General features: G+C 57.5%; 4 protein-coding genes and 1 non-coding gene across 19 annotated transcripts in view; 2 read left to right on the top strand and 3 right to left on the bottom strand.

The window, feature by feature from the left end:
• The first annotated feature begins 1,879 nt into the window (after positions 1-1,879).
• Positions 1,880-23,221, top strand: MED16 (mediator complex subunit 16). 14 transcript variants are annotated; one of them, XR_011257292.1, is made up of 18 exons: positions 2,359-2,467; positions 3,237-3,363; positions 3,717-3,894; positions 4,442-4,549; positions 4,816-4,985; positions 6,410-6,841; positions 7,482-7,587; positions 9,267-9,422; positions 9,662-9,873; positions 10,456-10,662; positions 11,498-11,708; positions 12,079-12,212; positions 12,364-12,556; positions 13,050-13,266; positions 14,503-14,586; positions 15,073-15,213; positions 22,923-22,972; positions 23,116-23,221. XR_011257292.1 is itself a non-coding variant. In XM_069591904.1 (17 exons), exons 3-16 carry the CDS (start codon positions 3,762-3,764, stop codon positions 15,197-15,199), a joined length of 2,490 nt encoding a protein of 829 aa, XP_069448005.1. In that variant the 5' UTR covers positions 2,348-2,446; positions 3,237-3,363; positions 3,717-3,761; the 3' UTR covers positions 15,200-15,213; positions 16,290-18,588. The 14 variants fall into 14 exon arrangements, 11 of the variants coding, with proteins under 11 accessions (XP_069448003.1, XP_069448008.1, XP_069448012.1 ...); XR_011257291.1 differs by lacking the exon at positions 3,237-3,363 and having other exon boundaries at positions 2,270-2,446; XR_011257290.1 differs by lacking the exon at positions 3,237-3,363 and having other exon boundaries at positions 2,320-2,467.
• LOC138441952 (U6 spliceosomal RNA) lies at positions 1,972-2,078 on the bottom strand. The gene has a single exon (XR_011257510.1). It is a non-coding gene; the product is annotated as a U6 spliceosomal RNA (small nuclear RNA).
• PLPPR3 (phospholipid phosphatase related 3) overlaps positions 15,123-27,595 on the top strand; it is a 44,617-nt gene continuing 32,144 nt past the window's right edge. For both annotated transcript variants that reach the window (XM_070292421.1, XM_070292420.1), the window contains exon 1: positions 15,123-15,213. The gene's annotated coding sequence lies outside the window, so the exon portion shown is untranslated. The remainder of the gene's footprint in view (positions 15,214-27,595) is intronic.
• CFD (complement factor D) lies at positions 19,873-22,481 on the bottom strand. The gene is made up of 5 exons (XM_069591929.1): positions 21,980-22,481; positions 21,197-21,353; positions 20,970-21,114; positions 20,625-20,882; positions 19,873-20,092 (listed from the first exon to the last, which is right to left on the bottom strand). The coding sequence occupies exons 1-5, from the start codon at positions 22,035-22,037 to the stop codon at positions 19,931-19,933; spliced, it is 780 nt and encodes a 259-aa protein (XP_069448030.1). The 5' UTR covers positions 22,038-22,481; the 3' UTR covers positions 19,873-19,930.
• On the bottom strand, positions 24,758-27,285 carry ELANE (elastase, neutrophil expressed). Its single transcript, XM_069589680.1, has 5 exons — positions 27,061-27,285; positions 26,596-26,752; positions 26,267-26,408; positions 25,225-25,455; positions 24,758-25,069 (listed from the first exon to the last, which is right to left on the bottom strand). Exons 1-5 carry the CDS (start codon positions 27,125-27,127, stop codon positions 24,863-24,865), a joined length of 804 nt encoding a protein of 267 aa, XP_069445781.1. The 5' UTR covers positions 27,128-27,285; the 3' UTR covers positions 24,758-24,862.

Below are 27,595 nucleotides of genomic sequence, written 5' to 3'. Positions count from 1 at the left end.
TCAGTCTCTCAGTCGTGTCCGACTCTTTGCGACCCCATAAATTGCAGCACGCCAGGCCTCCCTGTCCATCACCATCTCCCAGAGTTCACTCAAACTCACGTCCATCAAGTCGGTGATGCCATCCAGCCATCTCATCCTCTGTCGTCCCCTTCTCCTCCTGCCCCCAATCCCTCCCAGCATCAGAGTCTTTTCCGATGAGTCAACTCTTCACATGAGGTGGCCAAAGTACTGGAGTTTCAGCTTTAGCATCATCCTTCCAAAGAACACCCAGGACTGATCTCCTTTAGGATGGACTGGTTGGATCTCCTTGCAGTCCAAGGGACTTTCAAGAATCTTCTCCAACACCACAGTTCAAAAGCATCAATTCTTCGGCGCTCAGCTTTCTTCACAGTTCAACTGTCACATCCATACATGACCACTGGAAAAACCATAGCCTTGACTAGATGGACCTTTGTTGGCAAAGTAATGTCTCTGCTTTTCAATATGCTATCTAGGTTGGTCATAACTTTCTTTCCAAGGAGTAAGCGTCTTTAAATTTCATGGCTGCAGTCACCATCTGCAGTGATTTTGGAGCCCCCCAAAAAATTAAGTCTGACACTGTTTCCACTGTTTCCCCATCTATTTCCCATGAAGTGATGGGACCAGATGCCATGATCTTCTTTTTCTGAATGTTGAGCTTTAAGCCAACTTTTTCACTCTCCTCTTTCACTTTCATCAAGAGGCTTTTTTTTTCTTCTTCTTCTTTTTTTTTTTTCATTCGTCTTCACTTTCTGCCATAAGGGTGGTGTCATCTGCATTTCTGAGGTTATTGATATTTCTCACGGCAATCTTGATTCCACCTTGTGCTTCTTCCAGTCCAGCATTTCTCATGATGTACTCTGCATAGAAGTTAAATAAGCAGGGTGACAATATACAGCCTTGACATACTCCTTTTCCTATTTGGAACCAGTCTGTTGTTCCAGGTCCCATCACCTCATGGCATATCGATGGGGAAACAATGGAAACTGTAACAGGCTTTATTTTCTTGGGCTCCAAAATCACTGCAGATGGTGACTGTAGCCATGAAATTAAAAGACTTGGAAAAAAAGCTTGACCTTGGGGAAAAAGCAATGACTAACCTAGACAGTGTATTAAAAAGCAGAGACATTATTTTGCCTACAAAAGTCAGTCTAGTCAAAGCTAGGGTTTTTCCAGTATAGATGTGAGAGTTGGACCATAAAGAAAGCTGTGCCCCGAAGAATTGATGCTTTTGAACTGTGGTGTTGAAGAAGACCCTTGAGAGTCCCTTGGACTGCATGGAGATCAAACCAGTCAATCCTAAAGGAAATCAGTCCTGAATATTCATTGGAAGGACTGATGCTGAAGCTGAAACTCCAATGCTTTGGCCACCTGATGTGAAGAACTGACTCATTGGAAAGGACCCTGATTCTCGGAAAGATTGAAGGCAGGAGAAGTGGACAACAGAAGATGAGATGGTTGGATAGTATCATCGAGTTGATGAACATGAGTTTGAGTAAGCTCAGGGAGTTGGTGATGGACAGGGAAGCGTGGCATGTTGCAGTCCATGGGGTCGCAGAGAGTCGGACACAACTGAGCGACTGAACTGAACTGAGAGGACCGGCTGGGGCTCAGGGCACGGGTGTGGGGCCCAGGGCAAGCCCACAGGCTGCCCCCAGACCCACGCGGACTCCTTCCTGTCCAGCTTCCTGGTTGGCTGTGTAGATTCTCCACACACCGCGTCCCTAGACAGCCCGGCCCCCAGACCTTTGCCCAGATGTTGCCTGCTCTCTGTCATACCCTTCCCTGCAATCAATCCCATGTCTTTCTGGAAAAGACCTTCCAGACTGGGGAGAGTCCGACAGCTTTTGGAGGAGGAACTGAGGATGGAGACTGATTCTACCGGCCCTTGATGGGTTGAGTTACCTGGCTTATAAGCGAGTTACACGTTGGCTAGACATCGTGATAAAAAGCGAAAATATGGAACGCTTCACGAATTTGCGTGTCATCCTTGCGCAGGGGCCATGCTAATCTTCTCTGTATCGTTCCAATTTTAGTATATGTGCTGCCGAAGCGAGCACAAACTACTAACAGACGCCAGAACTATTTATAGTAGACAGAACCAAATACTTTACGCTGAGGGCGAATTCTATCAAAAACCAATACAGCAATTTTCCTTTTTTTTTACTAACTTAGTGCAATAATGGCCTAATCTAAGGGGATTATTCACTTAAATTGAGAAAGTTTGTTTTTTCCATCAAATATAACGCAGATGGCTGTTGGAAAGGCACGATTGTATGCAAATTACCCCGGAAGCGGGGCGGAGCCACTGAGGTCCCAGAAGTCTCCGGGAAGCAGCCGGGCTGCGCGGGAGACTCGTTGGTCCTGGGAAGATGGCGGCGCCGGAGCCGGGGCGTTAGAGCGAATGCAGACGGCAGCCTCCTTCTCGGTGGGCGTACAGGCTGGTCCAGTGAGTGTGGGGCTGGGGGCTTGGGCAGTCGGCCAGCCTCCGGATGGCGCCGACGCTGCTGGGATTATGGGTCGGAGCAGGGCCTGTGGAGTCAGAGGGCGGTCCTGGAGAGCAGAGGGTGCTGGGTACGCTCCCTGAGGGCTCTGGGCGTGGTCTGGGGGGTCGTGGCGGAAATTTGGGGTGACCTGAGGCTCCCTGCGTTGGGTGGTGTAAAACCGGGGAGGGCCTAAGGTTGTACCTCCCCGGGGAGGGCCTGGGATGCATTTGAGGCGGGGCTTAGGGACTGTCGGGTGGGTTGGGGCGGGTCCTGGGTGGCCAGGTGGCCAGGTGTGTGGAGGAGGGGCTTTGGGATTGTTTTGGAGACTTTGGAATAAAAACAGAAGTTTAGGCCGGGCCTGGGGACGCCAGGGACAAATTGAGAGTGAGGTCTGGAAGGCACATTTTGTAGGGGCGGGGCCGGAGGGCTTTGGGGGCAGAGCTTAAAATGACTGTTGGTTGGTCTTGTGGGCGGGGTGTCAGTGTTCTGGGGCGGGGCTTTAAGAAGCAGCGGGTAATGTGATTGGGAAGGTGAAAGGAAATAACCTTAGTCGCGGCTGGGTGCAAAGAGCCTGCTGAGGAAGCTTTCACTGACCCTTTCTGTACCCCTGGAAGCCAGGCCCCAAGTTGCTGCCTAACCCCCACCCTGCCTCCCTGCCTCTGTCTAAGGCAGCCTCACTGGTTCTCCTGTGTCCTCCTTAAGAATAGACCTGGGTGCTACCTCTTGTCGCAGCTTTCACTGTCCCCGTCACTGTACACCTGGACCAGCGCCACCATCCATTCCCCAGCCGTGCCCTTCAGACAGCCAGAGGGGCCTGTGAAACAGAAACAGGCTTCTTGGGGCTCCCATCTTCCTCCTGGTAAAACCCCCAGGCCCTGCAAGACCTGCCTCATCCCCTCCCCAACCTTACCTTGCTTCTCGCCCCCACTCACTCTGTTCCTGCTCTGCAGGCCTGGACACTGCTTGAGCACCCCAGGCTCAGTCAAGCCTCTGGGCCTTTGCACTGGCTGTTCTCTCCTCTTGGCATGCTCTTCCTCCCAGCTGCATGGATTGATCCCTGGCCATGCTTGTGTAAAACGCAGTTCCCTGGCCACACACAGGGCAGGGGTTGAGTCCACTTTGTCCCCCGTGGTAACCAGCATCCACCACCGCACTCGGGGCCCTGCAGGCACCCTGTGAAGATGGATGACAAGCCTGTCTTCCCTCCTGTAGGAGCTGGTGACCGTCCTCCCTGTGTGACCTTGGCAATTGGGCACCATGGACCTGGCTTACATCTGTGAGTGGGAGAAATGGCCCAAGAGCACCCACTGCCCATCCGGTCCCCTTGCCTGCACCTGGTCCTGCCGCAACCTCATCGCCTTCACCACGGACCTGCGCAGCGATGACCAGGGTGTGCCACCCCCATCCCAGGCCCCCTCATAGGGCCCTCCCCCCAGCTCCCATGGGGTTTCCTCCTCTGAGACAGGGGTGCTGAGGGGCACAGAGATAACCTTGAGGAATGGCCGTGTCTGCAGGGCTGGGGGAGAGGGGGCGGTGGCCACTTATGGCTTGCTGAAGCTCCTGCAGGAGTTTTCCAGCTGCACGTGTTGCCACCAGCTTTGCGGTGCACTCTGCCGCAGGGCAGATATTCTTCCCACCACAGAGCAATGTGCACTTCTTAGAGGAAATTAGGAAAACGTGAAACTTTAGGATGAGGAGAACCCTAACCTTTCATGGAGAGACACCCGCTGTTAGTGTTTTGGGTCCATTTTTGAAAGCACAGTTGTAACCTCACAGAAGGCCATGGGTCTCCCCTTGGGCTGCCTGTGTATAAATCATGTTTCTGGAGTCCCTGCAGCCTGGCTTTAACGCTTCCTGATAGGCTTTGACAGCCCAATCCCCTGGGGTGGTCGGGCACCAGGCCGTGGTTGCCGCACTGACCTCACTGTCCCTCGCAGACCTGACCCGCATGATCCACATCCTGGACACTGAGCATCCCTGGGACGTGCACTCCATCCGCTCAGAGCACAGCGAGGCCATCACCTGCCTGGAGTGGGACCAGTCTGGTGAGGGCAGCCTTCCACCCTGAATGCCAGGGCTGCCTGCTCTGTCTTCCTGGCCTTAGCCCTAGGCTCAGAGCTGGGACTTGAAACCCTGACCTGTGCCTTTGAGGCTTCTGCTCTTCTCGCCCCTGTTTCTGAACTCACCTGTGCTGGTCCCTTGCTCTACGACTTCTACATTCCGACTTCTACATTCCGGCCCCCCCACCCTGATGGACGGCGGGGATGGGGCTTGTGATGCAGATTTGCCCAATCTCCCACCTTCCCCTCAGGCTCTCGTCTGCTGTCAGCTGATGCTGATGGGCAGATCAAGTGCTGGAGCATGGCTGACCACCTGGCCAACAGCTGGGAGAGCCCCGTGGGCAGCGTGGTGGAAGGGGACCCCATCGTGGCCTTGTCCTGGCTGCACAACGGTGTAAAACTGGCCCTGCATGTGGAAAAGGTGGGTGTCCTGCCTGGGGGAGCAGGCCTCAAGCCCAGGGAGGGCTTGGCTCCTCCTCTCATGGTGCCAGGTTGTCACACCTGCCACCCAGTTGTCAGCATCTGTGTTGCTAGCATCTCCCACGTGGTTTGACGTGGTGACAGCCCTTGGTTCCTGTCTGTACCCCACGGTTCAGCCCAGTGTCTCCCTGAGAGGGGAGCCTCCTGGGTCAGGGTGCTGAGGTCAGTCCCCGAGTCATATCTCAGCCGTCACTCTCCTCATTGTCAGGTGGGGCCAGGGACTGGGCCAGGGTTCAGTATGAGAAAGCGAGGGGAGCTTGGTCGGGGCCATGCCTGGGTGAGGCCTATGGCAGCAGCAAGAGCTCACGTGGCTTGGTCAGCTCCACTCCCAAGCCAGGAGGGCCTCCTGGAATGATGCTGTGGGAAATGACCTTTCTTTCTATCCCTTCCCTGTGTCTGCCTCCTGTCCCTTCTCCCCTAGGGAGTGACTCATTGCAAGGCTTACTGCCTAACCATCTGGACCGTTTTTTCTGTGGGAGGTTTCTTTTTCAGACTTTCAGCATCTCCCCTTGGGGCTCACTTAGGGGCTTTTGCTTCTTTCTTTTCAACACTGCTTTCACCTACACGTCCAGGAAACTCAGCTGGGGCTGTAGTCAGCCCTGCCCTTCATGGATATTTAGTCCCATGAGCCTGGGGGTGCCTGGGTGAGCCTAGTGAGTCTGCTCCTCATCCCCAGACAGAGGGGCAAAGAGTCTCCCACTACTCAGAGGAACTCTGTGCAGTCTCCAGCTCATGCTGTTTCAGTGACAGATGCTTTGTGCTGATGGAAAGGAGTCAGGCTTGCAGGCCTCCCTAGGGTCTGCCTCCGGGGATGCTGGGAAAGGCAAAGCTGGGGCAGAGGCCAGTGCGGCAGTGGCTGGGGGCCCAGGGGCAAAAAGATGAAAGAGCAGTGGCAGCTGTGTTTCCCAGCACTGCCTGCAGGGGGCATATCTGAGTCCTACAGCCACTTACCTAGTGCCTAGCTTGCTCTGTGCAGTGGCTCAGGCCGTGCTCCCACACTACCCACGCAAGGAGCCTGGAGTGGCTGAACTGAGCACCTGAGAACACTGGATGTCTGTCTGGCCCTAAAGAAAACACGGCTGACTGCTGTCCCTTGTGTGTCTAGCTGTGACCTTATCATGTTCTTGGACATACAGACAAGGACACTGAGGGTCAGAGAGGCCTGTGTCACCCAGCGCTCAGTGGCTGAAGCCGAATCTGACTTCAGGCTTGGTCTCTTGAGGCTTCTGCTATCTGGTTCCTCTGTGTTCCTGAGGGTGCGGTTCCCAGGAGGGGTCCTCGGGCCACGAAGGTAGACCCCTAAAGGCCGAACATGAACTGGGCGCCCCCCCACCCCCTGCAGCTGACCCCTCCCCTCCCTTACAGTCTGGTGCCTCCAGCTTCGGGGAAAAGTTCTCCCGAGTCAAGTTCTCACCATCGCTCACACTGTTCGGGGGCAAGCCCATGGAGGGCTGGATCGCTGTCACAGTCAGCGGCCTGGTCACTGTGTCCCTGCTCAAGCCCAGCGGGCAGGTGCTCACCTCGACTGAGAGCCTGTGCCGGCTGCGCGGCCGTGTGGCTCTGGCCGACATCGCCTTCACAGGTGGCGGCAACATCGTGGTGGCCACAGCAGATGGCAGCAGTGCATCACCGGTGCAGCTGTACAAGGTGTGCGTGAGCGTGGTCAATGAGAAGTGCCGCATCGACACCGAGCTCCTGCCCTCACTCTTCATGCGCTGCACCACCGACCTCAGCCGCCGCGACCGGCTGCCCGCCATCACCCACCTCAAGTTCTTGGCCCGCGACATGTCGGAGCAAGTGAGCCCGCCCCACTACCTCGAGGCTAAACCCACGCCTGGGCGGGGTTGCTCCCTCCAGGGGCTCCTGCCTTTTCCAGCTTCTAGAGGCACCAGCATCTCTGGCTCGTGGCCCCTCCCTCCATCTTCACAGCCAACAGTGCAAATCTCCTGTCTCTCTGCCTCTGACCCTCCACCTCCCTCTTATAAGGACCCTGTGATGACACTGGGCCCCCTGGGGAATCCAGGGTCATCCCTATCTCAGGGGCCTTAGCTTAATCCCTCCTGCCAAGTCCCCTCTGCTCCATAAGGTGATGTATCCACAGGTCCCAGGACCAGGACAGGGGAGTCTCTGGAGGCAAAGTTGAGCTACCTGCACCAGGTTCCCTGAGGTCCCTTGTAGCCTTGTGCTGACCAGCCCTAGCTTCACCAGTCCCTGATGTGTTTCCCTAGTACCTTTGCTTCCTGCTGGGGCACCATGGATGACCACCCCAGCACAGCACAGCACTCCCCATGGGAGTGAGGCCAGTGGGTGGGCAGATGCAGACGCAGGCCAGGCAGGCCTGGGTTGTACCCACAGTGGCATGTGAGCCCTAAGACGAGCCAGAACCCCACAGAGGCCATGGGCTATTCTAGGCCCCTCACCACGCACTCACCCCTAGGTACTGCTGTGTGCATCCAGCCAGACGAGCAGTGTGGTGGAGTGTTGGTCGCTGCGCAAGGAGGGGCTTCCTGTGAACAATATCTTCCAGCAGCTCTCTCCGGCTGGTGAGTCGCTCAGGTGGCCAGGCACACTCAGACTACCCTGGGTGCAGCGAGGCGGCGTGGTGGCGGCCTGAGTTTGCTAGAACATGCCCACCTCTCCCTCCCTCTCTGACCTTGAACCCATGCGGAGCCCCATGTCTCCGCCAGAGGGGCCCGCTTGCTGATACCCGTGTGGCTAAGATGCCAGGGGTGAACTGTGGCCACACAGCCCAGGGGCATTCCCCCTGCAGTAGTGCTCCTGTCCCTGGAGTGACTGGCCTGAGTTAAGAGGCCCCTGAGGTCCATCTGCCCTCAGGTGGGTTACATACGCTGCTCAACACAGCCCCAGAGGAGTTGTGTGAGGGTGGTCGGGCTGTACCTCCTGAGTGGGGCCCTGGCCCTTCCCAGTCCCAGGCTGGCCCAGCTCCCCACCTGCCCTACAGTCCCAAGGTCCCTGGGACCTTGTTATAGTAGGACCAGACTTCATGCAGAAGGGCCTCCCGTCCTGGTGGAGCCTCTTCCCAAGGCAGGCATCCAGGTGCTGAAGGGTCTCTGCTGAGTTCACCTGCGGCCCCCCACCCCCGCCCCTTGTCCCAGCCTCGTGGCCCTGTGGGCTCTCAGACCTGCCTCTCCTGCCCCTTCCTCCTCACGTTTGCCCACACTGGTCTCCCTCGGGCCCCACTCTACCAGCTACTGTCCAGCCTACAGTAGAGGGGGTAGCCTGACTTGGGTGGACAGTGGGTCCAGGTAGACTCAGGCAAGCTGTTCAGCCTCTGACAGCGGCCACTCTCCTATGTGACCTAGAAACGGCCAAGCCTGTCAGGAAGCCAGTGTGGGTGGCTGGTGCTGGCCTGGCCTGAACGTGCTCCCTCTCTGGGTATCGCCTTGGCTGTCACCATGGCAGCTCTGCTCAGTGCTGCCTCTCTCTGGGCCTCCGTCTCCTTGTGGGATGATGTTTTCCAGGAGACCCCTCTTGCTGAGACGTCTGGGGAAGAGCTCTCAGGACAGGTGGGCGCAGAGGCGTGTTATCACAGCCAGCCTCAAACTCTGTTTCAGAAACACAGCTGGACACTCCTGGGTTGGACCACCTCACTGCTCCAGCCTGCTTCCCTAAGTCTGCCGGCCCCCCAAGGCAGCTGGAGTGCTGGCAGCTGGAGTGCTGGCCACTGGCTGGGGGCCTGGGCTTGTCTCGGAGTCACCTTGGTGTCTGGGCACCTCTGCCCATAGCACGTGGGGACCAAGCCCAGATGGATGGGAACCACCCTGCCTCTTGCTGGTGGGCTCCGTTGTGGCACTGAGGTTGTGGGTGCCAGGAGGGGCCGGCCTGTCCACCTCCTGAGGGAGCTGGACAGATCCTGGGGTCCACCCAGGATCTCTCGGACCACAGGGACAGAGAACCCCGCGCAGACCAGCCAAGTCCACAAAATTGTGGAGTTTGTGTGGCAGCATGGTCTGGGATGGGTTCCCCTCCTCAGCATGTTGCCATCCCTGCCAGCTGACAGCCTCTTGCCCAGGCAGACACCTCCTCCCATTGCTATGAAGGCCCAGGACCGGGCCCTGTGGGGGACCCTCGCCCCCCTTCCCTGCTCCTATGAGTTGGCTGGGGGCCCCACGAGGGGAAGGGCATTGGGTCCAGTCCACCCTTGTTGCATTTCAGTCTCATTTTCATTTTGTTGCCCCTTGTCTCCCACATCCCCTTTCAGTTGGTGACAAACAGCCCACAATTCTCAAATGGCGGATTCTGTCGGCCACCAATGACCTGGACCGCGTATCTGCTGTGGCACTGCCCAAGCTGCCCATCTCACTCACCAACACTGACCTGAAGGTGGCCAGTGACACCCAGTTCTACCCCGGCCTCGGTACAGTGTCTCAGGGTTCCTGGGGGTCAGAGGGAGGGGTGCACTGTGGCCTTGGCCTCCAGTCTCAGGGTCGTGGGAACCTGCCCCAGCCTCACATCAGTCCCAGTGGGGATGAGAACACTGCTCTTGATATCCAGTGAGCTGGAAAGGCTATGAGGTTGCCAACAAGCTGGGCACGGTTCAGCCACTTCCCATTGTCCAAGGCTGGGCTTGGCCGCTTGACCTGCATGTGCCCCCAGGGCTGGCCCTGGCCTTCCACGACGGCAGTGTCCACATCGTGCACCGGCTCTCGCTGCAGACCATGGCCATCTTCTATAGCTCTGCCGCCCCACGCCCCGTGGATGAGCCAGCTCTCAAGCGCCCCCGGACCACAGGCCCCACTGTGCACTTCAAGGCCATGCAACTCTCCTGGACCTCCCTGGCCCTCGTGGGCATTGACAACCATGGCAGGGTCAGTGCTGTGCTGGGGGTGCCAAGAGTGAGGGGAGCCCTGTGCCTCTGGCTGTGGGGTGCACTCATTATTTTAGGGTGAGGCCTGTGGCCTGCGGGCGTTGTGCAGGAGGTGGCTTCGGGTGGCTTCTCCTCGTGTGGGGTTCTGGCGTGTCCCCCACCCTTCCCCTGCATGCGCACCAGGTGCCCTGTGTTGGCCTCTTGCCTCTCAGAGGAACCTATCCGTGGCCTGGCAGGAGGACAGGTGTCTCTCACATCCACTCTCACACTTGCTTACACACATCTACATGTGTTTACATACTTGCTCACACATCCATGTGCCCCCTACTCCCCAGGAAATCGCTATTGGGCAGTGTACCTACTTGGCCCTACTCTCTGCATCTGGGATGGGCTGGGTAGGGATGGGTTTGGCCTAGTGGGGGGGACCACGTGGCCCCCAAGTGGAGGAACCTGGCCAGGCTGTGGCTCTGTAGCCCTCCCATGTGACAGGAGATCAGGCAGGCCAGGACCCCACATGGGCTGAGCCTGCCCTGTCCCTGGTGCTCAGACTCCCATCCCCTCATGCCCCACCCTCCCCCCACAGCTGAGCATGTTGCGCATCTCGCCGTCCATGGGCCACTCGCTGGATGTGGGGTTGGCCCTGCGGCACCTGCTCTTCCTGCTGGAGTACTGCATGGTGACTGGCTATGACTGGTGGGACATCCTGCTGCACGTGCAGCCCGGCATGGTGCAGAGCCTGGTGGAGAAGCTGCACGAGGAGTACACGCGCCAAAAGGCCGAGCTACAGCAGGTGCTGGCCCATCCCCTCCCTCCCCAGGGGCCCTCTTCTTCCCCGTGGGTCAGGCAGCCCTCCTCCCTGCCTTCTCAGCCCAGGAGGGTGTGGTTGCAGGCCTGGCTGCACCTGCCTCTGCGTGTCAGTGGAGGCCTTTGCCCCTGCGATAAGAACAGTGACCTTGAGTTTTAAAGATGGGAGGGGCAGGAAGAAATGATCCCCCAGATGCAACCGGGCGTAACTACAAACCTAGAGCCTCCCTGAGGTCAGCACTGCTAGGAATCCGGAATTGTCCTCTGTGCCCCAGTATCCAACACGAGGAGGAAACAGAAAGGAGAAGTCGTGTGGTTTTTAGCAGCCCACTCAGATGTGTGAGGGCTCAGATGTGCGGGCTCAGACCTGAGAGAGCTCAGATGTGAGAGGCTGCTGCCGGCATGAACTGCACAGGAGAGAGCTGGCTTCAGAGCCGGGGACGCCACTAGAGTCCAACCACTCAGTGCTCTGCTAGCTGTGTGCGCTCACGGTGATGCTATCAGTCCTTCAGTCGTGGCATCCCAGGAGACATCAGGGTCGAGGAATAAGGTGGGGTAGAGCAGCATCCCCGCCCCCACCCACTTCATGCCAGGCACCCCCAAATCGTTAGGGATCCCAGACACGGCCATTTGGCCCCTGGGGCAGACCCACCCACAGGTTGAAACCCTGCTGTCCTATGAGGGAAGGTGGGCAAGAAGGAGGATTCTGCCAGAAGGAGGGCAAAGCCCAGAGATTTAGCCCCTTGCCCATTGGGCCCAGTGCCTTGCTCTGGCCCCGCCCCAAGGCACGAGCCCGAATTGCTCACATCCTGGCCACCCAGGTCCTGTCCACCCGGATCCTGGCCATGAAGGCCTCGCTGTGCAAGCTGTCGCCCTGCACGGTGACTCGCGTGTGCGACTACCACGCAAAGCTTTTCCTCATCGCCATCAGCTCCACGCTGAAGTCGCTGCTGCGCCCGCACGTGCTCAACACACCTGACAAAAGTCCTGGTGACCGGCTGACTGAAATCTGTGCCAAGATCACAGACGTCGGTGGGTCCAGCTCCATCCTGCAGGCCACCCTGGGTACCGCCCCCACCCTCCAAGTGCCCTCGCTCTCTGCCAGGGAGGATCCCTCAGGTGTCTCGCATGTGCCCCCCTCCCCCCACCACTGCCCGTGGGGACACATGGTGGGTGTTACCAGGAACAAAGATGAGGCAGCCTGGGTGGCATCCCTAGGGGCACTGTATGTGTGGGCGCCTGGAGGCTGGCGGGAACTCCAGGCTGTCCTACACGGGGTCCAAGGGGCGTTGGGTGTCCTGAAGCCCTGTGGTGGGTACCCGGAACTTCTCCCTCCAGCCCTGCCCTCCAGGGGTCCCCTGTGTGAGGTCCCAGCCTTCCTTGACTGCCTGTCCCCTCCTAGACATTGACAAGGTCATGATCAACCTCAAGACGGAGGAGTTCGTTCTGGACATGAACACGCTCCAGGCACTGCAGCAGCTCCTGCAGTGGGTGGGCGACTTTGTGCTCTACCTGCTGGCCAGTCTGCCCAACCAGGTGTGCCCTCTGCCCCACCTCCTCCAGCTTAGCTCCTCCCAGAAGCCCCACCTCCTTGCCCCCACCCCTCCCCAAAGGCCATCTGATGCCAACTCAGAGGTCCTGGAATGTTCAAACACAAAGTGCACAACCAGAACCTTCTTCCCCATAGGGCTCCCCGCTGCGACCAGGCCACAGCTTCCTGCGGGATGGCACATCGCTGGGCATGCTGCGAGAGCTGATGGTTGTCATCCGTATCTGGGGCCTGCTGAAGCCTAGCTGCCTGCCTGTGTACACGGCTACCTCAGACACTCAGGACAGCATGTCCCTGCTCTTTCGCCTGCTCACCAAGCTCTGGATCTGCTGTAAGACACCTGCTCCTCTTCTCTCATTTCCCCACCAAAATTCCTGCCCTGGCTGAGTCCTCCACCATAATGTAATCTCCCGTAGGTCAAATTTGCTCTGTTGTGGCCCCCCTACTATTTCCCCAGCACCTAGCACAGATCCAGGCACAGCGTGGGTGCTCAGTAAACATCAGCCACTCTTAGGCTTCTACTTGTCCTGTGTAATGTGTTTCTGGGACCAGGCTCTGTCATTGTTGCCTCCCTGATGCCAAGAAGGGCACCCAGTACTCGCTGCACATTTTTTAAATGAATAAATGGGTCCCCATTTTACAGAGGAGAGGACCGGGCCCGAGAAGGGGAGGGAGCTTCCCAGGCTCTTCAAGAAGTCAAGGCAGGGCTGGAGCCTGCACCTGGCACTCTGTGAGCCTGGAGGAAGCCATGATGCCTCCTGGTGGGCAGTGCTGTGGGCATGGCCGCTAAGCATGATGTCCTGCGTCCCCTGCTCCCCCCATAGGTCGTGACGAGGGTCCCACAAGTGAGCCAGACGAGGCGCTGGTGGATGAGTGCTGCCTACTGCCCAGTCAGCTGCTCATCCCCAGCCTGGACTGGCTGCCTGTGAGTGATGGACTGGTCAGCCGCCTGCAGCCCAAGCAGCCCCTGCGCCTGCACTTTGGCAAGGCCCCTGCTCTTCCTGGTGGCTCCAGCAGCCTGCAGCTGGATGGCCTCATCAGGTATGCACACCCACCTCTGACTCAGGGCCCTGTATACCCTTTCTTCCAGAAGGGTCTCCCCTGCCTGACATCCCCTGTCACATGTCTGTCTCAGGGCCTCTGCCCATGCTGTGCCTGCTGCTTCCTTCTAGCCTGACCTGAGTGCTACCCCCGATATTCCTCCCCTCCCTTGCCCCTGAGATTCCTCCTTGCCCCCAGACTCCTCCCCTCCTCACCCACCTCCCCTGCCCTGTCACTTCCCTCCATCCAGGCACTATATTGTACTATAGTGTACAGGTCATTGTCTTGTACAGATTTGTGTCCTTGCTTGTCTGGGTGATGTCATCTCCCCCCTGGCCTGTCATGGCCCATGTGGAGGGCCCATGTGGCCAACCTTGGTTACTCCGGCTCCAGCCAGCCTCTCTGGAGCTCAGGTTCACACACCCCCCCGACCCCCACTATATATCGCACTGCAGCCCAGAGTGCCTGGCAGGTCCCAAGGCCCCAGAAAGCAGAACACTCTTAGGCAGACCTGGCTGGGAGTGACCTCGGGGGCCATTCTTTGGGTGTGCGGAGTCCAGAAAGCCCAGGCCTGCTGAGGGAGCAGCACCCTGGGTGGGGGTTTGTCCCCACTTTACAGGCAGGTAAACTCAATCTCCAAGGTGCAGTCCAGAGATAGACCCCAGGCCAGAAGGCGAACCTAGGACCCCACAGGCCGCCTCCCATTCAAGGTGTCATGGGATGGATTCTCACATGGTCCTCTACTGGGGAGGGGCCTTAGCATCCCCACAGCCCCCCTCACCGCGGGGAAGACTCTGGGCCTTCCTCCTCCACTTCCGGATTTTCTTTTTCATCTCTAAAGCCGTGGGAGGAACGTCCTGATGAATCACACACTGTGGTTTGTGTTCGAGTTTCAGGAAACACTTTACACAGAGAGGTGGCTGGTGGCCAAAGGGCTTTCACACTCTCGGAAGTTTTCAAACTTGGGTGATACGAGTGCCCAGCCTCAGGAATCCTGATGGGTTCGCCCCACTCTGCTCTAGGTGCCACCCTCAGCAGGGGCCTGTGCGCGGAGGGTGTGTAGGAGTCCGGCTCCCGGATTCTCCCTGTTCTCACACATGCTTTGCCTCTAGGAGACTGACCCATACAGCTGTATGTGCGCATGCGCTTGTGTCTGCATGTGCATGTGTGCGCCAGTGCACATGTGCATATGTGCATGTGCACACCCCCGAGCCTTCCCCTGCTCCTCTCCATCAGGGTGCCAGGCCAGCCCAAGATGGACCACCTGCGGAGGCTGCACCTGGGCGCCTACCCCACAGAGGCTTGCAAGGCGTGTACCAGGTGAGCAGCTGCAGGAGATGCTGTTCCACTCCACCACTGGCAGCTTCCCAGCCTATGAGCCAGGGTCCCAGGATTGTGTCTGCCTGGGGCTCCTGAGTGGGTATCCCTGGCGATCTTGATAAAGGGTGGGGCCGAGGTGAGGGGTAGCGGCGAGCGGCTGGCCCAAGCCTGCCCTCTTGGAGCTCCCAGTGGCCTGACAAGGGCAGAGATGGAGGCGTGGCCGCTCCGCGCTGCTCATGCACATGTGGCCCCGCTTGCTGCCAGATGACCCCAGGGCCACCCCACTAGGCTTGGCCAAGCCTGTGTCTACTCAGGGAAGTGAGGGGTGGTATTGAGTGGAGACAGAAGGATATGGAGGAATTAGCTCACTGTGTGGGGTGTAGGGGTGCAGGGAACACCATTCCTGAGGTGCAGTAGCATGTGCCAGGCCCTGTGGCTACAGCCAGCTGGCCTAGCATCCCATCCACCTGCTTGCTCTATCTGCAGGTGCGGCTGCGTCACCATGCTCAAGTCTCCCAACAAGACCACCGCCGTCAAGCAGTGGGAGCAGCGCTGGATCAAGAACTGCCTGTGTGGGGGGCTCTGGTGGCGCATGCCCCTCAGCTACCCCTGACTACATCTCAGCCTGTAAGTGCATTCTTTTTTTCTTTTCTTTTCTCTTTTTTTCACTTGTTATGGTCTTTAATTATTAGTTGGATAATTTTTTTTAAGTTATTATAGTAAGGATTACAGTGTTGTTTCTGGCATATGGCACAGTGATTGAGTCATATGTATACACACATGTTCTTCTTCATACCTTGTCCATTGTGGCTTATGACAGCGTATTGGATATGGTTCCCTGTGCTGTACAGTAGGACCTTGTTGTTCATCTTGCTCATATGTAGCAGTGTGTGTCTGCTCATCCCACACTCCCAATTTATCCCTCCCCTCTTTCCCCTTTGGTACCATAAATTGGCATTCTTTGTTTGAGTTGGTTTCTGTTTTGTAAATAAGTTCATTTGTCATATTTTAGATTTGACAGGTAAGTGATATCAAGTGATTTTTGTCTTTTTTCTTTTTCGTCTGACTGACTTCACTTAGTATGATAATCTCTGGGTCCATCCACTGCTGCAGAAAGTGGCACTCTTCTCTTTCATGGCTGAGCAATATTGCTTGTGTGTCTATGTGCCACATGTCTGTCCATTCATCTGGTGATAGAGCTGTAGGTTGTTTCCATGTCTTGACAGTCGTGAATGGTGCTACAGTGAACACTGAGGTGCATGTGTCTTTTTGAATTATAATTTTGCCTGGATATTTGCTCATTTTCTGAGGAATCTCCATAGTGTTCTCCACAGTGGCTGCACCAACTTACATTCCCACCAACAATGTAGGAAGGTTTCCTTTTCTCCATGCCCTCACCAGAATTCGCAGACTTTTTAACTATGGCCATTCTGACTGGTGTGAGGTGAATCCTTATTGTAGTTTTCGTTTGCATTTCTTTAATAATTAGCAATGTGAAGCATGCTTTCGTGTATCTGTTGGCCACCCACATGTCTTCTTTGGAGAAATGTCTATTTGGATCTGCCAGTTTTTTTGATTGGGTTGGTTTTTTGATATTGAGCTATATGAGTCGTTTGTATACTTTCGAAATTGCACCCTTGTCAGTTGCATCGTTTCCAAATATTTTCTCCCATTCTGTAGGTTGTCTTTCGTTTTATTTATAGTTTTCTCTGCTGTGCAAAATGTCAGTGGATTCCTGATGAACTTACAGGAAAGCCATGCTGTCCCCTTGCTGGTGACAGAGCAGCCACGTGCTCCAGACCTTCGCTGGGTGTTCTTAGACACCACCACCCTGGAACTATGCTTTGGGGGCCTTGTCTGCTGCGCCAGCACCCCTGTAACCGACAGGGCCAGTGAGGACACAGCCTGAAGCCTCAAGTTGGCACCTCAGCCCAGCCATCGAGGCTCTTTCTCCCTTGAAGCCTGTTGATTTATCTGGCAGGAGGACCTAGCCACGTGATCACCCTGCGAGGTGGTGACTGAGATAGCCTGGGGCCTGCCCCAGGCAGAACCACGGCAAGTGCCACCCCTCAGGACCCCAAGGACCCCTAGGTCCCAGTTCAGAGGGTCCAGGATCTGAGGACTGTGTACTTTAGAACATGACACATGAACCTGCCAGGCGTCCAGTGGCTGCTGTCAAGGACACCAGCCGGACGTCAGCCTCGGGTCCCCCACCTGTACCTGTCACTGCTGTCTCTGACATGGGCAAGCCCCAGAAACGTCCCCCTGGGCAGCAGGTGTCTTATCGGTGTCCTGGGTGCCACCTCCCCACAGCCCCCACCCCCCACAGGCATGGGATTCTGTGCCTGTGTGTGTTGTTTTCCTGCTTGGCCAGCATTTATTGAGCACCTACCGTCTACCAGATGCAGGCGTCCTGGGGGGGAGCAGTGGGCTGGATGTGGGTGGAGGCTGCTCTCTACTGCCTGGTTCCTGCACACAGGAGTGTCTCTGTCTCTTCTTTCTCTCTGCCTCCCTGCCTTCCTCCCCTCCCCCACCAGGTTTTTGGGAGCTCAGGCTGTGGCCCCGAAGGGTCCTGCCTCGTCAGCAACCACTCACCGATTATGTGGCTCCCCAGGGCCTGGGCACAGTGCCTGCCTGTTAAGCGGTAATTGCTTCTCTTGTTTTCCTTCTGGAGGCTCGAGGGAGGGCAGGCTGGGTAGGTGTCCTGCGGAGCTCAGCATGCTGCCTGCTGTGTCAGGCTTTCAGGGACTGGCAGCACTCCAGGGGCCCCATTACCTGGGCCAGCTGCCCACCTGCCTGTGGCCCCAGCACTTAGGGGTGTCCATGTCTTGCCATCTGAGTGGTGCTTTCTGCAGGGACCTGTGAGGTACCCCCCCAACTGTGCTGCTGCTGGTGCCCCAGCCCCTTGGAGAAATGGGCCTGAAATGGGCAGCCTCTCTGGTGGAGCGGCACATGGCCCAGGTTCTTGCATATATTTTCTCAGCCTTTTACCTCATTTGACCATATATTTTTTTAAGCCACTTGCCTTTCTCAAGTCATTCTAAAGTCTTTAAAGCAGCTACTTGTTTTAGAAAAGTGAGCGTGTTTTCTTGCATTCATATTTCGTTGCTTTAAGGTTAAATAGTGGGGGTTTACACCACAGCCACCATCCTTGGATGCTCCCTGGAGGACGAGTCCTGGTCCCTTCCCCTTGGACCTGCTCCAACCCATCCTGTGCATGGGAGGTGGTGCTGGCTGACCTGAGGCTGGTGGGACCTGGCCTGGCTCCTGGGCCTCCTCCTAGAGCCTCTGAACACCTGCAGGCTGGCCCCTTGGGTCTGGTCATCCAGGGGGTGGAGCAGGGACACTTCCATGCCTGTGTGACCCTGACCCGCACAAGCTGAGCGAGATGAAGGGGATGGGATGGCTCAGCATCACCGAGTTTGGGGCGGCTTGTCACTGAGCGATGGATGACCAGAGTGCCCAAGAGCTGCTGTGACGAGCCCAGTGGGCATGCATGCCTGCGCCTGGCTGTTCAGAACCGTCAGGTCATCTGAGGGCCCTGTTGGGGTGTCCTCCAGGTTGGGAGTGGGTTTGTGGGTGGGGAGGTTTCCTTGCCCCTCATCCTTCCCCCACCCCATGTCCACACAGGTCCCCTTCTGGGGACAAGAGCAGGCATTCCTGTGACAGGAAGAGGCAGTTTGGTCCCTCTGATTACATGTCTCCTGTGCCTTCAGTCTCCTCAGAGCCAGGCCCGCAGGACCCCATTGTGGCTGAGGAGGCTGAAGACACCATCCTCCAGATAGAAGTGAAAGCAGAAGCCCTCCAGGGTCACAGGGTCACAGGTGACTGCAGCAATGTGTCCCCCCACCCCACCCAGGTAGATGGTAGGAGCCTGTGTCTCCACCAGCTCCATCTGGTTCTGCTCCAGTCGCTGACCTTAGGTGCCGTTGCTCACTGTTTTATCTCATCTGTACCCCCAACTAGTGTTGCCAGATAAAATGCAGAACAGTTAAGTCTGAATTTCAGATGGACAATGAATGGTATTTTAGTCTAAATCTGCCCCCAATATTACATGGGACATGGGACATACTTAACAAAATTTTCCTGAAACTCTCATGTAACTGGACAGCCTGCATTTTTATTTGCTAAAGCTGGTAATCCTACGTTCCACCTCCCAACTGGATCATTTCAGGGCCACTTCCCAGTGTCTTGGCTTAATTCAGGAAGTAATAACCATGGGACGAGTGAGTCTGTGATGGCTGACTGACCAGCAGTTACGTTTTCCTTGCCGCTCTCACTTAAGTGCGTGCAGCTTCTTAAATCCCACATGAGAAAAAAATCCTGAGCACACTGAGGAGAACCCCCCAGCCCATCATCAGGATCACTCAGAAGTTCCATCCATGCATCTGGGAATATTTGACCTGGTTGCTATGAGCAGGGCTGGGTCTTAGCTGTGTCTCAAGAGCTTCCATATGAATGAATGCTTCATAGCAGAAAAACACCTGGCCAGTTTCCAGTTCCAGTCCCTCGTGGGGCATATGGCCATCTCTCAGACCCTCAATCTCGTTATTGACCAAAGGGAGGTCAGAGGCTCCCTTTGTGGGTCAGGCTTAACACCTGGGGCCAAGTAGGTGCTGGGCTTTAATGGCCCCTTGTCCAAGTGGGAGAGGGCCCAGGGCCTCAGTCCCTGGGTTCTGCCCTGTCATCTTGCACAGAAGGGTAAAACCAAGACCCAGGAAGGTGGTGAGTCATCTGGGCCCCCAATCAGTGGGGCTGCTCTGGGACACCAGTCAGCTTTGGACAGTCAGTGAGCCACACTGCATGTGAGGACGGCCTGTGAATGCAGGCAGATGCCTTGTTCAGGGCTGAATTCCAGGCTGCTCAGGAGAGTCGCACAGCGTCTCTGAGCGTTTCCCCATTTGGGACACGGTTCTAAGAACACAGCCTGGCTGTGTACCTAGATCTCAGCCCAGAGCGGGGTCTTGCACACAGTAGGCCTTCACATTCCTCTTGGGAAGCAGAAACCAAGGGGACACTACCCGACCCGCATCCCTTGCTAGGTCTCAGGACACTTCTATTTCCTGGGAAGAGTAAGGGCGCCACCATGTGGCCGAGGCGTGAAGCGAAGCCAGGCTTGAAGGGCATGGGGCCTCCGGACTTGAGCCTGAATGCCCCTCCTTCAGGCACGTCTCAGCCTTTCAGTTGCCTCCTGGTATATCATTACCAAGATTCCGCCGCCCCCTCAGTCTGGCTCGTTTCGGTCCACTCCTGCAGGCAGCGTGCAATCAATAAAGGTGGACTGGGTGCAGGAATGGATGGTTTTATTGCTTGGGCCCCATGGCCGCAGCCTCTCAGGGGCTCCTCAGGCGGCTGCGCCCTCAGCCATGACGCTGTCGATCCAGGCCGCGTAGCTCGCCAAGCGCGTGTAGATACCGGGCTTCTTGCGGTTGCCGCAGACCCGCGAGCCCGAGGTGACCACGCCTTCGGCCATGCTGCTGCACACCAGCGGGCCTCCGGAGTCGCCCTGCGGGGAGCGGGGTCGTGAGGTCCGGTGCAGGCCTGCCCTCCCGCATCCTGGTTCGGGTCCACTAGAGCCTGCTGCAGTTCCAGCCTGTTGCAATTCCGCTCAGCCCTGAGGCCCCAATCATTCCCTCACTCGTCAGTTTCCCCAGGGTCCACCCACCGCCGCCGATCAAGGCCTCGCCTCCGGATTTCGGTTCCGCCATTTTCAAGCTCCACTCCGCCCTCCGTCCCAGTCTACGCGCAGCAGCCCCTCGAAGCCTTCAAGCTCGAGTCCTAACGTATCCACATCCTCTCCCAGTTGTCACTTCTCCTCCCAACCCTTTTTTGTCCTCAGGCTAGCCATGCCCCCCTGGCCTGTCCGAATGCTCTGTCCCTCTGCTGGCCCCGCCCTCCAGCATACCTGACCTTCTCTGCCCGGTCCCCAGGGCGCCCCTCCCCTCTACGGGCCCCACCCACAGTAGGGCCGCCCCGCCCCTCTACGGGCCCCAAGCCCAGCAGGCTGGTACCCTCTCCGTCCTGTCCCGCCTGCGCACCTTGCAGGTGTCCCGGCGGTTGCTCTCTGCGCACATCATTCGCTCTGTGATGGTGCCGTCGTGATACGTTCGCAGGTTACAGGTGGCGCGGTCGAGCACCGGCAGGAGTAGGTGCTGCAGGCGGTCGGGTTTCCGGCCGGTGTGGCTGACCACGCCCCAGCCCGCCACGTCGCAGAGAGTGCCCGCAGCCACGTCGCGGTCTTCGCGCTGCCATGGCAGGAGCTGCACGGCAGGGCCTAGCACGGCTTTCTCAGAGAGCTGGGGGATGGAGCATAAGCGAGCGTTAGGCCCAGGGCGGGACGGAGTCCCAGAGCAGCGGGGGAACTGCGGCTAGACCCGACAGACCTGCAGCAGGAGTAGGTCGTGGTCGATAGTCTCTGGCCGGCTGCCCGGGTGGGGCACTACGCGGAGCACATCGTACAGGCGCTTGGAGGGCTCTGGCTGCGACAGGGAGTGCGCGCCCAGGAGGACCTGCACCTTCCCATCGGCCCTGGGAGTGGGGTGGACGCGCATCAGAACCACGTCCCCTCCGCCCCGCCCCGCGGCCCCGTTCTTTGCCCCGGGCCACTCACACGTCCTCCAGGCAGTGCGCTGCGCTCATCACCCACTGCTCTGCTATCAGGAAGCCTCCGCACACGTGCTTGCCGTTCACCTGCACGGATGCCATGTAGGGCCGGGAGTGGGATGGAGCCTCCTGGCCGCGCAGGATCCGGCCACGGGGCTGTGCCGCTAGAGGTAGGCAGGTCAACGTGAGGACCTCAGGGGTGACTGCAGCCCAGCCCTAGGGATCCCCTATGGACTACAACACCCCACCCTTCAGTGGCTGTAACAGCCCCTCAGACCTGGAATTCCATCCTGCAATCCTCCCCAACAGAATTACAACCTTCCGGGGCCCCAGGGAGGAACGGCTGAGAAGACAAACGATAGGGAGTGAGGGAACCTGTGGAAAACCTCATGCCTACACAGTGGGCCTGATGGCTTCAATTTAAACACGAGGAAAGTGGAGCTGCTCAAACCCAACATCCCTGCCAGCATTTGCCTCTCGGTTTTCCAGTATGTGGAAAGCTAGATGCAAAGTTTTAAGAATATCCCCTGGAAGTCAAGTAGTTGGGACTCTCACTGCCAAGAGCAGGGGTTCAATCCTTGGTTGGGGAATAAGATCCTGCAAGCTGCTTGGCACTGCCAAAACAAAACAAAAAAAACAACCCCCAAATCCCTAAAGTTTGGAGAATTCCTTGGTTTCCAGAGCCTTCTGTTCATGTGGGGCTGGGGAATAGTCCTGTTTGGTGGAGGGGCCACCTCGATGACTGCCCTGCAAGCCGGTGGCCCCCACTGGTCATCCCGCATCCACTCACCACACAAGGCTGTCCCGAGGAGGATCAGAACCACCAGGTGCAGGGAGTGGTCTGCCATGATGCCGCCGTGGCCTTGACACTGACCCAGGCAAGACCCTGGGGGTGCTTTTATGAGGCTGGAAGGAGGCGGGCGCTCCCACAGGCGCTATCTGCCGGGTGGGCATAGGCCCAGCTGGAGAAAGGGAAGCTGCCTGTCCATTCTCCCCAAGGGTGCGGTTCTCTCCCACGGACTTTGTACTGAGTATAGACAGGCTGCTGGGTATGCCAACTACCCCTGTGAGCCTGACCCAGGGCCAGCCCTGGTGTGGGAAGCTGCCCCTCGGATGGGCAGCAGGCAGAGCAGAGGGATGGACCCACCCTTAGGCCCCCAGCCCAGTCCCCCCTAGTGCCTATCCAGCTCCAAAAGTTTCGCAACAGCAGCTGAAGACCACAGTCTGTAAACAACCCACTTCCTCCTTTTCCGCTCCTCCCTTCTTTCTCTTCCTCCTACAACTTGGAGAAGAGGTCAGGTGGGGGTGGGGAGAGGTTATCCAACACCCTTGTTCCCACTGGTGTGGCTCTGGAGCTTGATACCCCAACAAGTAGAATATGGGAAAAGTGATGTGTAGGGGTGGCTGGAAAGACTGGATACAAGTGACAGAAAAACCAAGGCAAACTGGGTGGAACTTTCAACAAGGAAATTACATGGAAAGTTCATGGGTCCACCTTCAGCTATAGTTTGATCCAGGCACCTTAACAAGGTCAGGTCTCCCTCTGGTTCCTCCTTTCCTCCTTGATGACTTTTTTCCTCAACAGACTTCATTGTTGTGGCCCCAGGGGCCCTAGACTCAGCCCAGAAGTTGGGTCAGTCCCTCTACAAATTCCCCATCACTGTAGCCAGGGGCTCAAGCCTGCCTCGGATTGGCCGAACTTGGATCTCATGCTCCTAAACCATCTTTTGCAGGCAGGGAATGAAAGGTCCTGATGAGCAGAACCTGAGTCACACGGTCCTCTGTAAGTTGGGGATGGGTCAATGTCTCATGAACCTACTAGAGGGAGATGCTGGGTGCTCCCAGAAGAGTGGGGAGGACCTCGAACTGTGAGCTATTCCCAGTGGAAGCAGTGCGCCATCTTTCCCCCTCTGCTTCGTTTCACAGTGAAAAGAAAATTAGAAAACAGCATAGCAAATGTGATTCGTTAGATCCTGACATGTTTCCATACTAAAATCAGAATCTCTGAAATGAAAGCATATTTGCAAGTGGAGTCCAGATTATGTAAGTAAGCGTATTGGAAATGGCGATAAAATTTGGAAATGACCCAACAAGACAGGTCAGTTCAGTGAATAACCCCGTGTGGTCCCTGGATGCTCTGTTGACCTGGGAAGACTGCCAGTGTATAGTATTAAGTGGAAAAAGCAATTGCTGGACAGTGGGTCACGTTCCTGAGCCGCTGGCACTGGTGGCGGGGGGAGGCGGGGTATACCTTCAGGAAGAGCCAGCAGACAGAGGGACTAGCAAAAGTAAGGACCGTCAGGTAGGGCCCAGGCTGGTGTGCCCCACTAGGGGGATGCGGTGGGGGGGGTGCAGAGAGGAATTATCCTGGCCTCGTGGTGTGGGGTCAGGGGTGGGGGAGGGAGCATTGCCTGATGTTACTTCTCAAATTTATTTGCTGGCTTAGGCAATTGAGTCTCCCAGCCTGTGAGCCTCATGATGGCAGAGGCCACATGTGTTGTGGGCCCCTGGGGGTTCCTTCCCAGGCCCAGGGAAGCAGAAGAGGGGTACAGACTGGTCGCCTCCCCAGGGCTGTTGTGACTCCTTCGGGCTGAAGTGTTTCCTTGTGAGACATCTGACATCTTTGCCTCCCTCCTCCCCCACCTCCCTACCAGGGCTGAGGAGGAGGGGGAGGGACTGTCTCCCCACTCAGAGAAGCTGAGGCTGGCCTAGGACCTCAACTCCTGGCTGGCTGCTTCCCAGACAGTGCCTCACTCTTTACTGCAGGGAAACAGAGGCTCAGAGACAGCACACAAGTTGCTCAAAGTCACAGAGCTGGGACTCGAACCCAGGCTCTTGAGTGTGACTTCATAGCTGTTTGCCCCTCTGCTTCCTCATCTGTAAAGTGGGGCACTCATGGGACCTGCCTCGAGGGCAGAGAGAGGACCAGCTGAGTGAATACTTGCAAAGACTCAGAATGATGTTGGAGAAGGCAATGGCACCCCACTCCAGTACTCTTGCCTGGAAAATCCTATGGACGGAGGAGCCTGGTGGGCTGCCATCTATGGGGTCGCACAGAGTCGGACACGACTGAAGTGACTTAGCAGCAGCAGCAGAATGATGTCTGTGCTTGTAAGCACGTGTGAACACCTGCTGTAGTGCTCTGCATTATGACCACCTGCAGCACTGGTTTAATTATGTTTGCTGCTGCTGCTAAGTCACTTCAGTCGTGTCCGACTCTGTGCGACTCCATAGACCACAGCCCACCTGGCTCTCCCGTCCCTGGGATTCTCCAGGCAAGAACACTGGAGTGGGTTGCAATTTCCTTCTCCAGTGCATGAAAGGGAAAAGAGAAAGTGAAGTCTGTCAGTTGTGTCCGACTCCTAGTGACCCCATGGACTGCAGCCTACCAGGCTCCTCCGTCCAAGAAATAGCAACTGGGATCCTTTTGTGGAAGGTAGGGAAGGGACTTCTTACCCCAGGGCCCTGAATCAGCCACCACCTGGTGGCAGCATACTCATGACACACCCAAGACCTTCTCCTGAGGACTTTTCAACTCAGTTGTACAACCAACAAACACACAGACACCTTCTACAAAACAGAGAGAGGTTTTTATTGTGCCAGCTGCTGAGTGATGCTTCATGGGAAGGGCCCAGCCAGGGGCAGGTGAGGGGGCATGACAGGTACAGCCTTTCTAGTCGGTCCTGCCCGTGGGGTCCCTGGGGTGGAGAGAGGGGCCATCGTCGTCATTGTAGCGCCGGATGATAGAGTTGATCCAGTTGGCAAACTTGGCAACAGAGGCAAAGGAGTCTGGGAAGACCCCGGAGCCGCAACCCCCACGGATGAAGGAATCGATCCCATGGACCAGCCCGTTGCAGACCAGGGGCCCGCCGGAGTCCCCCTGTGGAGCCAGACAAATTGGGGGGCTAGGGTTCCCGGCCCAGCCCTCTCAGCTCCACCTACCTGCCCTTCAGGGTGGGGAAGATATTCCAGAGGTCTGGCTGCAGCAGCCTGGGAGGGGGTGGGGTGGGGTCTGGGGGCACCCAGGGTACTTACAAAGCAGATGCCAGCACGCCGGCGTGGCACCAGGGTGCACACGTTGGTGGGGCGGCAGAGACCAGTCACCACGGTCACGTTGAGCTGCTGCAGGATTTGGGGCGGTGGCCGGTTCGTGCCCAGCCGGCCCCAGCCCATGGCCACGCACTGCACACCTTCGCCCACGCCCTGGTCCTGGGCAGGCAACTGGGCCACCTGCACGTTGGCGTTGAGGGTGGCCATCCTGTTGAGCTGCAGAGGAGGGTGGTGGGGTATGAAGCAGTCACGGGAGAGGGGTGGCGAGCCACGGCTGTGACTCTGGGGCCAGGTTCCCCTGCTGAGGCGCTACCATTGTCCTGGGGTGTTTAAGAGCAGGATGCGCACCCTCTTCATGCCTCCCATCGAGCCTCACTTTCCCCGTCTGTAAAGTGGAAGGAACCACTATGGCTGAGGCCACGTCTCTGGACATGTCTTTTATATTTATTTATTTATTTGTTTGGCTGCATGGGGTCTTAGTTGCAGCATGCGGGATCTAGTTTCCCAACCAGGGATTGAACCTGGGTCCCCTGAATTTGGGAGTGCAGAGTCTTAGCCCCTGGACCACCAGGGAAGTCCCTGAATGTGTCTTGAGTGCAGTAAACAGTAGGTGTCCAACAGAACATACCGTGGGCTACACCAACGACCATAAAGCCCTTGTTCTAGAACATTCTCAGAGAATAATCATAGCTGTGCAAGCAGAGGGGAAAGGTAGGTTTCTGCCTCCAGACTCCCACCCGCCGAATGTAGGTAGTTTTGCCCCATTTCCCAAAGAGGGAGGCCGTCAGTGCCCACTGCCAGGAAAGACAGCTGCTCAGAGCTTCTGGCTGTCTTATCTAATCTCTGGCAGCGCTGCGGGATGCGGGGGTGTACTTCTCCATTTCACAGCGGGGTGACTGAAGCACCAGGATTAGGGGGGACATCAGGTCTGCCCCCGCCCGCCGCACCCCCCAGTCTCCTGCCCCTCCCCCCTCCCCAAGCCTCTCAGGACGCTGCACCTGCCCTGCCCGTCCTGCCCCCCGCGCACCTGGAGAACCACGACGTCGTTCTGCAGGTTCAAGGGGTCGAAGCCGTTTTCAAAGACCCTCTGGACCCTGAACATCTGCCGGGTTCGCTCCCGCCGCCGCAGATTATGCGCCCCCAGCACCACGCGCACGGATCGAAAGTTCCTGGGGTCGCGGGCGGACAGGAGGTGATGGGGGGGGGGTCCCCGGGATCGGAAGCGGCGGAGAGACCCCGCTGGGGCGCAGGGGGACCCTGCAAACCCTCGCGCTTTTGCCGGAAGCCCCCACCCTGGGCCGGCCCCACGCCCCTCGCGCAGGGACCCTCGATGTGTGCGCCCGCGGAGACACTCACACGCCGTTCAGACAATGCGCTGCTGACAGCACGAAGTTGCGCGCGATGAGGGTGGCACCGCAGAAGTGGCCTCCGCGCAGCTGCAGCGAAGCTATGAAGGGCCAGGCGTGCGGCCGGGCCGCCCGGCCCCCCACGATCTCCGAGGCCAGCGCGGGGCCTGGGGGCACGGGCGGGGTGGGGCGGTAAGCAGAGGAGGAACCCCCGACCCCTGGAACCCCCTGCAGGACCCCGCAGGGTTGGGCCCTTCTATTGCTTGTCACCCAGAGAGGGGAGGGGGCGTGTACGGTCCTCCTGCCCCGGCGCAGCCAGACCTGAAGTCCCCACAGGGTGCAGGGTGTACCCCCCCTTCACCCTCACCACTCAGAACCTCAGTCTCCTCATCCCATGAGGATGGGGGGTGCGGCAGGGTCCAGGGTGAGTGGAGAGGGGGAGCAGAAGACCAGGGACAGACTCGACCCCACTCACCCCCCAGCAGCAGGGCCAGCAGGATGGGGGCCAGGGCAGGGCTGAAGTGTCTGCAGCTTTGGGTCATGGTCGGTTGGGGGCTCCAGGGTTTCTGCCCTCTGTGCCCACCTGTCCCTCTTATAGTCCCCACACCGAGAGGCAGTTGCAGTTGCCCCACGGCGGGGCCAGGTGCCCCTACTTCCTCTCCCCATCCAGGGGATGGGGGACCGCCGACTGGGTGATGGGAAGAACAGTTGGGGAAGGAACTGTGCAAGTGACCAGGAGGGTCACCAGTTCAAACTCAGGGTGCATGATTAAACCCTAATGTCAGATAGACATCTTTTTAACATAAGTGTATCCCACATATAAGCATGGGATGTAGTTATGAACAAAGTTTATCCAACATTCAAAGTTAGCAGGGTGTCCTGTGTAAGTGAAGTGAAAGTTAGTCGCACAGTTGTGTCTGACTCTGCAATCCCATGAACTATAGCCCCCCAGGCTCCTCTGTCCCTGGAATTTTCCAGGCAATAATCCTGGAGAGGGTTGCCATTTCCTT

Source organism: Ovis canadensis, chromosome 5 (genome assembly GCF_042477335.2).
Source record: "Ovis canadensis isolate MfBH-ARS-UI-01 breed Bighorn chromosome 5, ARS-UI_OviCan_v2, whole genome shotgun sequence".
NCBI classification, from domain to species: domain Eukaryota; kingdom Metazoa; phylum Chordata; class Mammalia; order Artiodactyla; family Bovidae; genus Ovis; species Ovis canadensis.
The sequence above is the reverse complement of the archived record's forward strand: the minus strand, read 5'-3'. Positions and strand labels throughout refer to the sequence as shown.

Bases quoted from the DNA above. Each gene is read 5' to 3' on its own strand.
- MED16 (XM_069591907.1), top strand. From the start codon at position 3,762: ATGGACCTGGCTTACATCTGTGAGTGGGAGAAATGGCCCAAGAGCACC. The intron at 9,874-10,455 runs GTCAGTGCTGTG...CTCCCCCCACAG, and splicing joins GCATTGACAACCATGGCAGG to CTGAGCATGTTGCGCATCTC. The intron at 14,587-15,072 runs GTGAGCAGCTGC...CTCTATCTGCAG, and splicing joins GCTTGCAAGGCGTGTACCAG to GTGCGGCTGCGTCACCATGC.
- CFD (XM_069591929.1), bottom strand. From the start codon at position 22,037: ATGGCAGACCACTCCCTGCACCTGGTGGTTCTGATCCTCCTCGGGACA. The intron at 21,354-21,979 runs GTGAGTGGATGC...GCCTACCTCTAG, and splicing joins CCTCGGGACAGCCTTGTGTG to CGGCACAGCCCCGTGGCCGG. The intron at 20,883-20,969 runs GTCTGTCGGGTC...TCCATCCCCCAG, and splicing joins ACGACCTACTCCTGCTGCAG to CTCTCTGAGAAAGCCGTGCT.
- ELANE (XM_069589680.1), bottom strand. From the start codon at position 27,127: ATGACCCAAAGCTGCAGACACTTCAGCCCTGCCCTGGCCCCCATCCTG. The intron at 26,753-27,060 runs GTGAGTGGGGTC...CCGTGCCCCCAG, and splicing joins GCTGGCCCTGCTGCTGGGGG to GCCCCGCGCTGGCCTCGGAG. The intron at 25,456-26,266 runs GTGCGCGGGGGG...CCTCCTCTGCAG, and splicing joins ACGACGTCGTGGTTCTCCAG to CTCAACAGGATGGCCACCCT.